At 39.2% G+C, this 16,274-nt stretch overlaps 1 protein-coding gene across 8 annotated transcripts in view; it reads right to left on the bottom strand.

Annotated features, from left to right (window-relative positions):
* Positions 1-1,086: 1,086 nt before the first annotated feature.
* nrcama (neuronal cell adhesion molecule a) overlaps positions 1,087-16,274 on the bottom strand; it is a 59,403-nt gene continuing 44,215 nt past the window's right edge. For 5 of the 8 annotated variants that reach the window (XM_084909533.1, XM_084909534.1, XM_084909532.1 and 2 more), the window contains 19 exons: positions 16,039-16,205; positions 15,783-15,930; positions 15,578-15,702; positions 15,273-15,302; positions 13,768-13,869; positions 13,421-13,618; positions 13,264-13,334; positions 12,936-13,161; positions 12,525-12,640; positions 11,207-11,414; positions 10,721-10,843; positions 10,420-10,596; positions 10,197-10,229; positions 9,606-9,671; positions 7,986-8,108; positions 7,690-7,845; positions 6,002-6,133; positions 5,832-5,910; positions 1,087-4,475 (listed from right to left, as the gene is read on the bottom strand). In XM_084909533.1, the coding sequence (XP_084765659.1) occupies positions 4,241-4,475; positions 5,832-5,910; positions 6,002-6,133; positions 7,690-7,845; positions 7,986-8,108; positions 9,606-9,671; positions 10,197-10,229; positions 10,420-10,596; positions 10,721-10,843; positions 11,207-11,414; positions 12,525-12,640; positions 12,936-13,161; positions 13,264-13,334; positions 13,421-13,618; positions 13,768-13,869; positions 15,273-15,302; positions 15,578-15,702; positions 15,783-15,930; positions 16,039-16,205 (2,515 nt within the window). In that variant the 3' untranslated portion in view covers positions 1,087-4,240. Of the gene's footprint in view, positions 5,712-5,831; positions 5,911-6,001; positions 6,134-7,689; positions 7,846-7,985; positions 8,109-9,605; positions 9,672-10,196; positions 10,230-10,419; positions 10,597-10,720; positions 10,844-11,206; positions 11,415-12,524; positions 12,641-12,935; positions 13,162-13,263; positions 13,335-13,420; positions 13,619-13,767; positions 13,870-15,272; positions 15,303-15,577; positions 15,703-15,782; positions 15,931-16,038; positions 16,206-16,274 lie in introns of all 8 variants that reach the window. The other 3 variants (XM_084909537.1, XM_084909538.1, XM_084909539.1) reach the window with 2 other exon arrangements.

The following is a 16,274-nucleotide window of genomic DNA, read 5'->3' as shown; positions in this document are numbered from 1 at the left end:
CCTTACAATACAATAAAATAAGTTGTGGTTCCAGGGTGGGGGCAAGAATTTTTTTTTTTTTTTTTTTTTGCGGGGGGTCATCCTAAACTTAGTAAACATAATTAATCCTACAGTTTTGTTTTGTTTTTTTACCTATCCTACAAGTTTAGTACTTTTTTAAGTAAAAGTACAAAACTATTAAAGTAAACTACTTAAAGTATCTCAAGTAAGTTCTTACTCTATGATTAGCTAATTTTACAATGAAAAGAAGTGATTTAGTTACACATTTTTGTTGATAATCTGTCTTTAATACAAATGTAGAAGTAGAAAGGAGCACAACAAAAAAACTGAAGTATATCAGATGTTTGTATCAGTACTGCAGTTACTGCACTTTTACACCCTGAGGGTCCTTCAGACAGTCCTCCTCACAGGATTTACAGGATGAGACTTATGGGAGGAAATGATTTGATCCACAGTGTGATAATAGCTAACCCATTAGCCTAAAAATAAATATGTTGTCTAGTCCACTGCATGCACTTACAGTGTTTAACAAATTTATCAGACCACCTGTCTTAAAAGCAAGAAAACACAAATATTTTTGATTACAAGTATACAAGTGAATAACTGTAGTTTGGCATCATAATCAAACAATAATATAGTGTTTTACTTTTTTTTTTTTTTTTGCTTTTTTTTTAAAAAAAAAATAAAAGAGCACATTTGAAAAACCATGGGTGACAACAATAATTATATTTTAGCATTAAAAATATAATTCAGATTAAAGCACTTGCACATACTGGTGAATCGAAAATTATTCTGGTGATTAATAATACTGTCAATTTAGGCTGTGGGATAAACCTTATACTGGATGAAGGTCTAATAAAATTGTTAATGTGTGTTGTCATGTGGAATTTGAATAAAGCACACACACACACCACACATGCGGTGCCCCAGATGTATGTTAATCTTGTGAGGATTAACTTTCAGTTGTTAATCTCTGCTGGTCATTAGCTGGAGAAAAGACAAATCATGCACTAGGTGGCGCCACACACACGCACATACACACTTTATGTTTTACCCCTTGTACAAAGTCAAAGAAAAACATACCAGTTGTGGAATCCTGAAACCAACATTTATTTCATTTTTTTTAAACTTCATTTAAAATACAAAATATTTTGCAATATTATATCGTAGAGTAAACCATTTTGACAGCCTTTCATGCTTCTCGTGTAGCGTTAACATTAACCAGAATGTCATATCATATACTGTGTATCCTACTGTATGTTAACCAGTAACTAGAACATCGTTTCTGGTGTATTCACACTCCAATTTGCCAGTTCGGTTATACATCCATGCTGACCATATTTCCATATGCTCCCAATTAATATTAATTGTGGGGGTTTTTGTCTTCTTTTTGCATGCACACACTTTAAAAGGATATCATTTTTAACTGATGTCTAGTTTAGGACAATAGTTCTTGTGCAAGCTACATCCACCCACACGGTGTTGTCCCAAAATAGATGCATGTGTTTATTTTAAATGATATAGCCTATTTAACTGTGTGCCTTTTTTTTTAAAATTTATTTGTAAAAAATACAGAAAATGTGCATGAATTGTCTAAAACAGAAACAATACAGGTGTCACAAGAGCTCAGTCACAAGTTAAATAATCTCCTTTGATACCTGATCGGCTAAACATTTGCAAAGTCACCTGACGGGTTAAAATATAAAATAACTTCACACCAAATGAAAAAGAATGATAACTGTAAATAGTCCCATCTCACACTGAACTGACTGAGGTCTAGCTCTCACCTTCGACCTCAACGTGCTCAATTCAAAGTATTATTTACAAAAATGCAACAGAAATATCTACACGTGGAAAGCTGACACATTGCAACCTAAAAACTTGATGCAAGTTATGATAAACCCAACACATGGAAATGTTCTCTGAAAAAGAAAAGGAAAGAAAGTTTTGCATGTCCCGTTGAGAGTGGGAGCAGACTGCTTGACACACATTGGAATTATAGACTGGTACCAATGGAAACAGAAAGCAACAGCATACATTGGGCACGCTGCAACGCGGTAGCATGCATGTGGTGCACACGCTCACTCTCGTGCACCCGGACATTCACACTTAAGCTTCATTCATTTTACAGTAATATAAAACTCACTGCGCTCAGACTGAGACGACATACAGCATAAGGGTTGAATGCATAAACCGAAGTCACCAGTGTGTTTTACCATTTGGAGTGAAACAAGCAATATTTTCACATGAACAGATACACCTGTTTTCACATTCAGTATCATTTTTATGACCGCGTCGTTTCTAAGCGCTACCAACAAATGTAAGTCTATTCCAGATGTTGAGTCTGGTTCCCACTGGCGGTTACCTGGTGAGAAGGTTGGCAGTTGTTTAGTGCTCCCAACAGGTTGAGAGAAGTTTGAAATGGACACATGACACATTTTTCCCATTTTATTATCGAGTGTTCATAGCTGGATGGTATGATTATATGATGCGTATACACTGTGAGCTGATGGTAGCTGGATAATATGATTGTCAACAAGGGCATAGCAATTTATAGGTGGAAGCGATCCCTCACAACAAATGCCACTGTGTAACATCAAAATTGTTCAAATCAAGTCACGTTTATAGCACTGTGTAGGAACCCTGGACTCCAAAATGAAAGAGGCTATTTTTTTTTAAATAACTAGCCCACATACTCACAATATTTAGTGGCATTACAGCTGATAAAATGGTCTTAGTTTTAATGTTCCCCTATGAACAACTTTATTATCAGCTAAATCCTGAAGCGCATTTTTTTGCGGTGTTGAACACTCGCGTAGCTTTTAAAGCTGTTATTAAGGTAAGGTCGGGTGGTATTCTGAATGCATCGCAGCTGTAGACTTCTTGAACTGCTCTGAGCTCTGGTCTGTCTCATGTATGAAGGAAGGATGTAACTATGAATCAGGTTGCCGTTCACTACAAAGGCACTAGAAACCGTGCTGAGAGCTTCTCAATCATTAACATCCAAACATCCAGACACCGCTGCACCATCTCTCAGTGAACCTTTCTCTAAATGCGACATATTTGCAGCACAGTATGCACAGCACATATGCAAGAAGGAATGCTATTGGAAGCAGTGCTGGGGTAGCGGTTAGCTCTGTCCACGTAAAACAGAGGCCTGCGCAGGGGCCACAACTCGAGGTGGAAGAACCTGGCAATGACACTGGATCAATCACCACTTAAGAGATCAGTGAGAAGAAGCGCAGGCTTGGGACAAACACAAAAGACTGCAAAAAAGAAAAGAATGGGAGGCCGACTGCAGTTAAGTGTGGGAGGTCTGGCTAGCTGGCTGGTGTGATAAGTGGCTGAAAGCTGAGCTTATCTAATGTCTAGCCAGGTTTTTAATGACCGCAAATAGACATACCTGTCCTTAAAATATAGCTTTCTTCTTCTTCTACCACATATGTACAAAAAAGGTCTGTCTCAAAAACCTATGCTAGCTTCTACTTGGAGTCACACATTTCACAGCAGTCTCTGCAAAGACACTGCTGCCTTTTTTCCCCTCTATATATCATACGTGATTTGACACTTTCTGACTGATAAAAAAAAGGAAACAATAAAAGACATACCCAGCTGCTTGTAGGCGTGCATGGTATACAGTTTCAACACGCAGCTTACCTCTGCAACAACTGACACGAGTGTGGTAAAACGCTTATTAGGATCACAATTTACTCCATGCACATGTTTATGAATGGGATTGGATGCATTTTTTTTGCCTGCCTTCTGGTTATGTACTGTAGCTTGATAAAATATATCTTTTTTGATATTTCATATCTAGTATATTTTGCAAAGGATATCAAATGGCACTAACACACTTAAAAGATTCGTGCTCAGTCTGAGTGGTAAAAACCCCTTCGGGTACATTCCTTTTGCTTTTCTGTATTGTTTGCTCTCTCCTTCCCTCATTTCACACCTTCTTTCAATGGTTATGGGTGATGTGGAGCCGGTCTTTGCCATGTTGAGTGCGTCTTGATGAGTGGAGGTCACAGTGTGACCGGGGCTGGCAGGTGTGGGGATGAGGTCGTGTCAGCAGTCTTGGTGACAGTTAGCCATGGCCACCGGAGTGAGAACCACCAAGGGGTTAAGGTAGGTGTCCACAACAACTGTCACCTTAGCAGCTGTCACCACAGAGATGGTCACATTTGCCAGGGTGACAAGGGAGTGGCTGAAGCAAGCGTTGCAGCCAGGCCGTGGCCCTTTGTTAGACAAATGAATTCATGGCGTTGACAGGCGACGGGGCCTCCGAGCTCTCGTTGCCTTCATGCGTGTCTTTTTCTTTCTTGCCGCTGTACTGGCCGATGAAGGAGCCGTCCTCGTTGAACTGCCCGTCCCCACCTTCACCGTAATCCACCAGACTGTCGTCGCTCTCGTCACGCCGCACCGTCCCGTTGGACGGCGTCCGGCTACCCTTCAGCGGCTTGTGGTCCTCAGTGTCACTGTAAGGAGTAGGAAGATGGCTGAGAAAGAACTCGTGCAGTTTGCAGAACGTCTTCTGCACTTCTCATAACCTTTTAGAAAGAAAACAGGCTCTTCAAGCACATAAGCAGTCTGGCTTTTCCACTGCACAAGCATACCTTACCACAGTGACAATATCACTGCAACTTTATGCCATCTTTGGTACACATTTTGATGAAGCTCACTTCAAATGTGCAAATACATCCACAAGTGATTACTTTTTTTAAACTAAAAAGTTAAAATGAGCAAAATCATGGGTAAGTGATACATTACATGTTGTGGTACTGTTATTGTACAGTGGAGCAGCTCAGTTAAATATCATTTAGGGTGTTAGTGCTGTGGTGGTTCAAGTCCGGGTGCAGCGCTGCAAGAGGAGTTTGCAAATACGTGCCGTTCAGTCCTTTGCAATGTACCTGCATCCGAATTCAATTTCTGAAACGCTTTCAGTCAATATGCTTTCGCTTTACATGCAGGAATCCAAAATGCAAACAGCATCATTTAAACCATTTTGTCACGCTCCACCTGTATTAACACATTGAGTTTTATTCAATACTATGGCAGCTACAGTGAGGATCATACAAGTACTTTAGCACTTAATGGAGATATTAAAGACATTATCATTATTAAAATAATAAAATGAAGGGAGCTAGAAGCAGTTAAAGCAGTAATATTAAATGGTAAATCTGGAGTGTTAATGCTGGTACTATAATGAGCATCATGACACAGTAGTCTCTGCCTTCATTTTCTCTTTAGAAACTCAAGGAGGTTTTATAGGTTGCTTGAATTGCATGCTGCTTTTATCGCATCTTGTCTTACCTCTCCATCGACCTAAACCCCTCCCCCCGAAAAACAAAACAGAAAGATAAAAGTGGAAGGACACATGAAAGGCAATTCATGAGCCACAGTGAGTGTCTATTTTTTGTGACCTTTTTTTGGAAACAGACAGCGCTTTCAGCTCTGCTAGTCGAAGCATGCAAGATCTCACTTGTTTTAAGGGCAGTTAGTACACAATTGAAGAGGCCAGAGATGAAATAACTTGTTAAAATTGACATATTGTACAATATGAAAAAGCTTTTTTTATATTAGATGGGCAATGTGCAGGTGAGTTGGTAAATGTAAGAGTCAAAGCAGAGTAGTTTGGATTTCGCCTTGCCTCTGTGGAGTGTTTGGTAATCGAGTCTGGTGGGGGGAGTGTTTCTGCAGCCTGGTAAAATGTTCTACATATACAAACAGCCCAGTCAGGACACAATGGACCAACACAAAGAGAACGCTCATACACTGCTGTCTGCTCTGGTCCTATTTTAACCACGCTTCTCTGACTGAAGAACATCTCTCACCTGTACTCTCCAAATGTCCCGTCATCCTCCTTCATGGGTTGGATCTCTGGGTCTTGGTGAGCGTCTTCTTTTTCTTTCACTGTCAGTTTCAACAGCAATTAATTTAAATTTCCGCGCATTCCCGACTACAGGCTTGGACTCATAATGCACACAGATAATGTGTGGTTTACCTGGATATTTGCCACCCTTGTTTCTCTTGATGAAACACACTATTAGAAGCACCAAGATGAGGAGAGCGATGGCACACATCAGTCCAATAAACCAGCCCTGGGTAGCGATGTCTACCTGCCGGCTGGCTACAGCTGGAGAAAGAAAGAAAGAGGAAAGAAAGAAAGAAAAAGGGGTGGGGAGAAGTTCACAGAAATAAAATAAACATAAGTGTCAGCTCAAAATGTACTTCTAGGCTCCTATAACAGTGAAACTGTCCTCTTCATGCTGAGCAACACTGAGATTAACAGAAGCTGTAAACACAGGATGGAACTGTGAAATGGGTTAATATGACGATTATGTGGAGGACCAAAACAGCCAAAATTAAAAAAAAAAAAATCTATAATTGGGGAATAAATAAATGACTTTAAATAAATTATTATGACGCTTATGGTGATGTTCAATAAGGAAGATCTGTAATCACTACTGCTGTCAGTGCTCAAACTGCTAGCCTATTCTTTATATCACTTCCACTTTCCTACGGTGTCAAACTGACAACGCTGACATCGTTACTCTAGTCCAATCATTTTCTTTCCCCACCCCTCAGAACAGAGCCAATTGGCCTCTATTTTGCATACTTCAAATCTCAGCACTCTTCTTTCAATCTGCTTTTGTGCAATCCGTCTCATCCAAGCCTTCATCTTCATCTTCACCACCACCAGCATTTACACTACGGTGGGTCTTGTCCTAATTCTTATCACCGCTGAGATTCTGTCCTGCTATGACAGGTCATCAGAGTCTAATCACCAAGTAGCTTAATTGAATTCTGTATCTCAGTAAATCCCATTCAGTTCTTCCAAATGATCTCTCCTTATCAAAATTGTCTTTAATGCATGAAAAAGAATGCAAAACAAAAATACACACAATATTAATGCATTGATACATGCTCTTGCAACAATATTGTTTCTTCTGTGATGTTTTTTTCTGTTGCTGGGTGGTTGTCAGACAGCGTGAACATATAATCCACAAGCAGAGACCTTGTGGATCACAGTAAGATGTGTTTACTTCTGTACGTATTTTTACTTTTCTATAAATTTTCTGCTTCTATCTACTTTCAGTTGTATTAATTTCATATATACTTACCTTTCCATTTTCCTATTTATTTAGCCAGACTAAATTATTTCTGTTTTTCGATGACATTGTTGTTTTAGTATTGAAACTAGGTTGCTGTTGTTGTGTGCAAAGTGTGCACCGTAGAGGTCTAATTTTTTTATGTTGGTGAAGATTACTGGAAAAATGAGGTGTTCAGTTAAACTGGATAATCACTCATTTGCAAGACGAAGCAGCTAAAAGTGCCTGAAAAAGGGCAAAGAAATATGGGTGTGGGGGGTATTATTTTGTTTTACAGAGTCACGTGTTTCTGTCTTTGTTAATTGTTTATTTCAGCAGTTCTGATCCTCAATGCATGTAGGCACTAACACAACAAAATTAAAAGAGTTACAAAGGTAATAATGGGCATTGCGGTGACGACTTTAAATGACATGCATTAGACCAGAGGCTACTGATGGCAACTCCTGACATGCTTGTACGCTAACTAACTACCGTACATTCATGTCTGAGTGTAACAAACTAAATCTGATGATGAAGGGAAAAAAAAGATGAAGCAGGCACTGAAAACAAAAACCATCTATGTCGAGGCATGCTGCCTCACCTGGCACCGTAACCAACATTTCGTCTGTGCTGTGGACTGTCGGGTCGGCTGCATCTTTAGCTATCACTTTCACTCTATAGGAAGTTCCCGGCTTTAAACCTTTTATTGTATGTGAGTGTGAACCGTTTGCAAACTCCTTTTTCCACTCCTCTTTACCTGGAATCGAGGCAGTGGAAAGGAATTAGATTCAGGAATCTGATACTGGGATAAATGCTAATTTTGAAAAATCAGATCTAGTCAGTTGTAAGCAAGTCAAGACATGCACTGATGCTTTGAAATACAAGAGAAAGCCTTACTGTTCTCAACAATATACTCCACATATACATTCTTATGGTGTCCAAAGTATTCCCAACTGATCACTGCACTGTCCTCTGATACAGAAGTGTTAACTGTGCCAAAAGCACGACCCACAGGAGGCGCTGGGCACCGAAGAGAGAGAGAAAATGTGTTTTTTGCTAATATAAAACATAAAAAGTACACATTTTTTTAAAGACACTTACATTTTCAACTTACTAAATTACATTAATCTAGAATAAATCCAGTAAAATAAGTAAAATTATATCAATGTTTACATCTATGAACATCTCCAGAACAATTTGCCAGCGTGTATTAAACAGCTGGTGTCTTTGGTAGTTTTTTCCACCACATGTGGTAAAGTGGACCACAGGCAAGCTTTAAAAAAGGCCATTGTTGTTACGTTTTGGCTCAATATATAAAGTGAACATTTATCTTTGGAAACTTAAAGTTAAAAGTCTACAAAGTACTTTAGCTTTAACGTTACAAAATAAAATCAAGAAAAGAATTACAAAATAAGTAACAACGATGTGCAATTCTAAGCTCCTGTTACATTATTAAAAACAGGTCAGGTTAGCTGCTACAAAAAATGTCCATCTCAATAAAACACCAATCAGGTGGTTAATATTACTAGCAATATTTTCTGAGCTTTTTTTTTTTTTAATTTCTTTTTTGTGACCTTGTGGCAGTTTTGCCTCTGTACACCACCACAGTGGATATTAAACCAATCATTCAAGATATGATTAAAGTTCAGAATTTCAATATTATATTAACTGTTTAGGAATTACAGCTGTTTTCTGAGACACAATTGACTCATAAGCAGTTTCATTGCCATGTGAGACCTGTTTTGCTCATTATTCTATGAGAAATTTAGCTGATGAAAAATCTGGACTTAGATGCCAAAGTGATGAACTTGCATTTGCTATCTCTTCACTGGAGCTCTCAGTATGCGGACCAAAGGCATGTCGATGCAAATAAAGGAGGCCATCAGTAGTCTGAAAAGCCAGTAAGACATTTCACTGAAGCTGAAGACTTTCTCAGGGGCAAGAAATCGATGACTAAGTCAGCCCCTGATTTCAACCCAGCACAGCATGTTTATCAGTTACTGAAAACAAATCTGATTTCAGGAGGACCCAAATACAAGCAGCAAGTGAAGGGGGCTGCAAAATATCATAAAGGAGGAAGCACAGGATTTGGTGACGTCCACTGATTGCAGACTTCAGGCAGTTATTGACTGCAAAGGATTGTCATCATTAAGCATTAAAGTAATGGTCTTATTTAAAATGATGTTATCTAATTAATGTTGAGCCTCTGAAAATGGGGGACTCTGTGTAAAAATTGCAGTTATTCCTAAACAGTAATTACAATACTTTTGTTAAACCCCATAAATTAAAACTGCATTTCAATAACATCTTGATTGTTTGATTTAAAATCCACTGTAGTGGTGTACAGAGGCAAAATGACAAAAATTGTATCAGTGATAAGCTAGTTCATTACCATCACGAAATCACATTTGAGTAAAGTCGCTAAGCTAAAATTACTAAGATGGATCATTTCTGCAGGACTGAGTTCATGGGTAGATAGTGGGGGGGGGGAGTAAGGGACACAGGGAGTGCTTGTACCCTTGTGAAACGGGGAATGCAGAGACTGAGTGATGGGGGAAGTTGGGTGAGGGGGCTCTGTGGGGCCTGAAAGAACACGGAAAAGAGTGAGACAAAATACATAAGCATCACAACAAAGAGCATACAGTACTGACACGGAGAGTTAAAACGTGGCAACGCTTCTTAATACTGAAAGCTAAAATGAAGCACCTGATCCAGCTCTGTATCTACACAAAGAAAAATGAGCAACTCTGCAGCAAATAAATTTCTACTTTGTTTATAAAAACAGTCAGTTTATAGCATAAATGTTAGCGCTGGAATTCAAACCATCATGCAAAAGGAATCTGCTCATTTAAAGAAGAGACATACTAAAAGATGAAAGAAAATATCATTTTACAACATAGAAATCCTATATTTCACACCGTGTGACTGTGTAAAAACGACCTATTCTTACAGAACAGGACACAAGCATGGTTTCTCACAATTATTGGATTACCTTAACATGCAGGGAAAAGTACAATAAACATGACATCTATGCTAGGGCTGTTTTCGTTTCTAATATCTATTAATGTAATTAGCATGCAGATACTTCCAGTGGCAAACTTGGGTTACCTTTGCCTGCCTCTACAGTGGGCCGAGTACGAGCTTCAAGGAAGAGAGAAAGAGAAAGAGACAGAACCTCCTCAGGGTTGTCATTTTTACAGAATTCCTGACATCTGTCACTGCACTGTGGCTACTGTTAGGCTGCTTTAAAATGTTTTCTTCCTATTGAGCTATTATTTGGTTCACCTTAAGTTAAATGCTTAAACTTCAAGTTCTTGGACACAGGACTCACTTGTATGCATGACTGTGAAAGCCTCCTCTGTGATGATGGGGCCAGAGCCCTTGTTCGTCTTTGCGCTTAAGTAAAACTTGTAGAGCATGCTGGAGTTCAGGTTACTCAGAGTAATGGTGGTCTCGTTGGCTAGAAAGGTCATGACCTGGACTGGTCCCAGTTCGCTGGTATTGTTGACTGCAGACACGGCAAGAAACAGCCAACAATTGGAAAATGCAAAGATGAAAGTTGAAAGGAAAAAGCGCAAATGCTGCATAATACTGTGGCGATAGTTAAAGCTGAAGGGGACTGCAAATCCTACCTGGTTGGTATTTCAGAATGTATCCAGTGAGACGTCCATTGTTGTTAATTGGTGGGCCCCATTCCAGAGTGAGAGAGTCCAAACCAGGGTTGATTACACTGAGAAAAGAAGGAGGCCCTGGGACTGAAAACAAAACCAGAATTAAGTCTGAGTCTGTTGGCTACATGAGCATTTGTAGGATACAAATATTTTATATTTGAAGGGCATATAATAGTGGCTAAGGAGTACATGAACCTGTATGACTGTTAAGGCTTTAATTGGATGTTGGCTCTGTGTGCCCTTGTATTTGGTAGGCTGTCTTACTAGTACAAACAGTGCTACTAGCAACAGGTAAAATATATATTTTGTATTAATGTGTACATTTAATATATTGTAGTATAGCAACATTCAAAGTGTGATCATCCATTTAAAATTTGGAGGAACTTGGCATCCTATTACAGTACAAGTTTTTTTTTTATTCTTCTTTGGACCGAAAGACATACACACCTCCCTCAGGTGTCTCAAATGTCTTGCTTTGGCTAGAAGGCCCTTCTCCTTTGTTATTAAGGACTCTGATAGAGAGACTATAGACACTGTAAGGCTGGAGGCCTGGCAATCGTCCCTCACTTCGGTTTCCACTGAAAGTCAAAACTTGCATTTCCTGATCAGTCTCCTCTTCTGTCTCATGCAAACCATGCTTTCGCCTGTAGTATACCTGGAGAAAAACAGACCAAGAGTTAAATGAATCATTGTGGTGTTGTAACCAGGTACCCCAACACAAAACAGGAGAATTAGAGTGATGCTCAGTTAAAAAAAAAAAAAAGCAGAGAAAACTCAAAGTAACTTTTTTCTTTCTTTTTTTTTACTTCCTATACTACACTCATTCAGACATACACTCACCAGTCACTTTGTTAGATACACCTTTTCAACTGCTTGTTAATGCAAATATCTAAACAGCCAATCATATGCCAGCACCTTCGTAGGGTTAGCCATGTAGACATGGTCAAGATGACCTGCTGAAGTTCAAACCTAGCATCAGAATGGATGTTGGTGCCAGATGCTGCTAATCTGCTGGGATCAACTACTTCTTAGAATATAGAAAAAATAATAAAAAAAAAATCATATAGCAATAAAAGGAAAACAAGAAAATATCCAGTAAGCGGCAGTTCTCGGGGAAAAAATGCCTGTTGACTCTATAGGTCAAAGAAGAATAGCCAGACTGTTTTGGTTTTGCTTTGGTGGGAGAGCAACAAGAACTTAAAAATAACCACTTGTTACAACCAAGGTTTGCAGAAGACCATTTCTTAAAGTACAGCAGCAGAAGACCACACTTGGTGCCAGTCCTCTCAGCTAAAACAGAACCCTGAAGCTACAATTCACATGGTCTGACTAAAGTTGAACAACAGAAGATCGGAAAAATGTTGCCTGCCCTGATGAATCTTGTTTTCTGCTGAAACATTGAAATGTTGAGGTCAAAATTTGGTGTGAACAACATGAAAGCATGAATCCATCTTGGCTTGTATAAAAGGTTCAGGCTGTTAGAGGTGGTGTAGTGGTGTAGGGAAAATGTTCTTGGCATACTTTGAGCTGGTTGTGCAGCTGAAAAATGGGCAGCAGACGAATGTTTCCAGCACCTTGTTGAATCTATGCCACAAAAAAATTAAGGTACTTCTCAAGGGAAACTGGGACCCAACTACTCAAGAAGGACTATTTTCATAGTATCTATAGTGTTGGTTGTATTTATAAGTGACATTAATGTCATAAGATTCGAACATCTACTTTGACATCTCTGTGATGGAGGGGGAAATGTGGCATAAGACAATACCTTGTACCCCTGTAGTTTTCCTCTGACAGAGGGCGGTGATATGGGCTCCCAGTGTACTTCTGCCAGTGTGCTGTTATGAACCATGACCTGCACACTCTCTGGAGCAGACAAAGGCACTGCAAAACAGAGAATATGAAATATTAAGTTGAACCAGTTTGAAAACACTGTGGTGATGGATCGTGGTCTTGTAATAGTAAACACAGTAAGGTTTTATAGTATGTCACATAACTAGACTTATTTATGACTTGACCAATACTATAAAACAAAATGACAAGGGTTACAGCCCCTGTTATTGAAACCTTAAACAATGCATGCTCATTCTCAAACTTCCCAGTCTGCTTTATCTTTTTCTATCTTCCATAGTTCTGATCTAATACCGAAAAGAAACGTATTTCCACAGAATTCACTTACAGTCTTCTCCAGAGTATCCAAACGCCACTTCAGGTTCAGGCCCGACACCATAATCGTTGAAAGCTTGAACTTTGATTTCATAGGGCACATAGGTTGGAGTTCCAGACACAACCCACTGGGATACATTGGCCACATTCTGTGCTGACCACTCCTTCTCAAGATCCTTCTGTCTCCACTGCACTTTATATTCCAGACCGGGCCCATTGGACTGGAGTCCTGTAAGTGGCTACACAGAGAGTAATGTTAATTAGTACTTGCATATTCCATCTATACAATACATTTAGGCTAACACTCAAATCAATCTGAAATATAATTAAAACCATCTCACTGTCCAGGAGATGACCAAGTTGCCTGGCTCGGTTCCTACTCCCTGAACACCTGATGGGTTTTCATCAGGAGCTGAGAAAACCAAAGAATCCTGGTTCAGTCTGAACTTATTTTTGTGTTAAGATGATTAACATATTTCTATTTTCAGTGACTTTTACCTGCAGGGTTGGTCCTATATTGACGTGAGGACTGGCTCGGCTCACTATAGCCGACACGATTTTTAGCCAGCGCTCTGAAGGAGTAGTAAACGTATGGAGAGAGGTGCAGCTGTGCTGTGGTGCTAGTACCAGGAACCTCTGTCAGGTTTGTCCAAACTCCTGGCTGGTGGAGAAGATCCTCATACTGGATCAGAAATTCTGGAGAAGATAAAAGATTCAGATGTCACGAATGTTTTTAGCAGCAGAAACTTTGTTTTCATTTGTACAGGTCATAATTACTGTAGGTTAAATCATGTCTGCCGATAGTACAGTCTGAGCAAACTGCTCCAACACTGAGAATTTCATACTCTCTATAGGACTGTTGTTTTCATCTCCTGGGGTCCAGGTGAGCTGGACACTCCTCTCTGTTTGGTCTGTCAGCTCCAGGTCAGTCGGAGGGTCAGGTTTCTCTGTGAATGCAAGAAGAAATTTAGTACCTTGCTTCTGTTTCCATATAAAATTTGGCACCAATACAACACCTTTCCACAATTAAAAACATAACAGCAGTAAATGAAATGTACAGCAGGTATTTTGATGGGTAGCTAGTGAGGTTAACACCAACATTTGTTAGCCGGATTACATCATTAACTGTGTTTTTCTTATTTACAAAACATGAATGTCAGTCAACAGTTTGTATGCACTCACACAGTCCTGAGGAGAGGTCCAAATATTGAAAACGTGGGTGCAAATGTACCGATCATTAACAGTGACGAAAAACTTTTAAAACTCTCACATGCATTCTATGCAAGTATGGTGGGATTTAAAGTTTATGGCAAGTGTTAAGACAAAGTGTTATGACAGTTTTTGCAACTGTAGCATTTTTTATGACAGGCACTTTTAAAATAATGCATTTTTATATAATTGAGTAAAACATGTCAAAATGTGTCTCATTTATGCAAATATGTATGTTGCATATAAGCTCTGTGATGTATGTATGTACAAACTGAAAAAATATTAAACATATATTTAAAAACTAACTACTAGACCAAATGAAACTGTGTAATATCATAAAAAAGAGGGCATTTCCATTCATATATTAAATAAAAAACAACTTTTAATTAATGATCTTGACCAAAACCTGTGTGATCTTCATCACCAGGACTAGCTTTATACCATCAACACCAGCTCATCAAAAGTTACTAGCAAAAGCCTGCCCTATGGGTGGTTCTGTACACGGGCAACATACGCTGAATACCCCAAAAAAAGAAAAAAAAAGAATCAAGAACTGGGATTTTTAATAAATCTTTAAAAAACAAAAAAACAAACCAAATAGATGTTAAGCAGCACTGTATGTGTGACAAAAGTTTTTGCAAAGTTTTGTTCAGACTGGCCCACCCGTTAAGCTATGATTGTTACAGTTTAATTACTTAATTAACTTGAAAATAGTATTATTTTGTACTATTTTGTACAGTTTTAGCAGCTGACTGTGACCAACCTGACAGCACTGATGATGATACCACTGCTAGTTAGCTAACAGCACCAGATTTGTTCAGGTGTTGCAGGTAAAACCTCACATTACATACGATGTGTCATCAGAATTTAGTGTTCGTGTGTGTTAAAATGATGTCTTCCATATTGTTAAACGCACTACACTTTGCAAAAGTACATAAAATGCAGTAGCTAGCATGACAGCAGCAGGTGAAACACTGCAAAGGCAACTTTAATTACTTGTGTGTTTGATTTGAGACAGCAGACTGCCAAAATTCAAGTAGTATAAAAGTAATGTACACCATGAAAGGAAGTAGCCAAAGGACACACACAATGAGTTAAGCTAATGGAAGCTACAAATTGCGACAATGTGGACATTGTTTACCGTAGACAATTGCAGGAGTAGGAGTCGCCTCTGACAGCGAAAAGCAGGAGCAAAGTGCAAGAAGAGGGTTAGAAGTTAGGGACAGACATTTAAGAAACAGCAGAAAGATCTCAATGGTAATGTTATTTTAGGAATGTAATGTAAAGCTTGAGGAGTAAAAACTAAAGTTTCAGTGCAATTAAGGAACCAAAAGGGGTTATAATTGGGGGGGGGAAATCAAACAATAGAAGCAGGAAAGCAAAAAAGACTGGGTCTGTGTTAGAGATAAATGATAACTACGTTAATAAATTAAGGTGAGAACGTACCGACAACAGTCAGCATGGCACTGGCTGAGTCCTGATCGAGGGTGGTGTTCATGATGCAAGTATAAGTCCCCTTATCATCATCAGTCACGTCTCTGATGGTCAGACTATCAGTGTCCACCTCGAACCTGAAAGTATTAACAAGAAATAACATCAGGTATTTCTACAGAGTCAACAGAATAAGTGCAGTCTCAATGGTTGGGCGTACCTCTCATCATCAGGCAACTCTCCTCTGTCTTTGAGCCAGGTCATGGTGGGAATTAGGGAAGGGTCATGCTTGACTTTACACTCAAAGACCGCGCTCATTCCTCTCTGCACCACCTTGTACTCTGGCTGCTTCAGGATACGAGTGGGCTCTGCAAAATGGATAACGATTATGTCACCGCTGATAACCTAATGCCCACTGACAAAGAAGATTTGAACCACCAATGTCACTGTCTGAGTTGTGATTAGACTATACTGACCTTTAACCTCCAGAAAGACATGGTTCTCCTTGATCCCAAGGTTGTTTGTGGCAATGCAGGTGTACTTTCCGCTATTTAGCGGCTGGGCTACATTTATTTCCAGAGTACCATTCTCATGGATTACATATGGGTCAGTATTCTTAATGCTGATCTGACTGTCTTTGAACCTGCATAGAATTGGGAACCAAGGCGGCTCAAGTACAGTACAGTGCATCTTAGCTTTGAAATCTAATAAT

The sequence above is a fragment of the Perissodus microlepis genome, chromosome 17, assembly GCF_051167445.1.
Source record: "Perissodus microlepis isolate ML-2025 ecotype Zambia chromosome 17, ASM5116744v1, whole genome shotgun sequence".
NCBI classification, from domain to species: domain Eukaryota; kingdom Metazoa; phylum Chordata; class Actinopteri; order Cichliformes; family Cichlidae; genus Perissodus; species Perissodus microlepis.
This window is presented reverse-complemented; position numbering and strand designations above follow the sequence as displayed.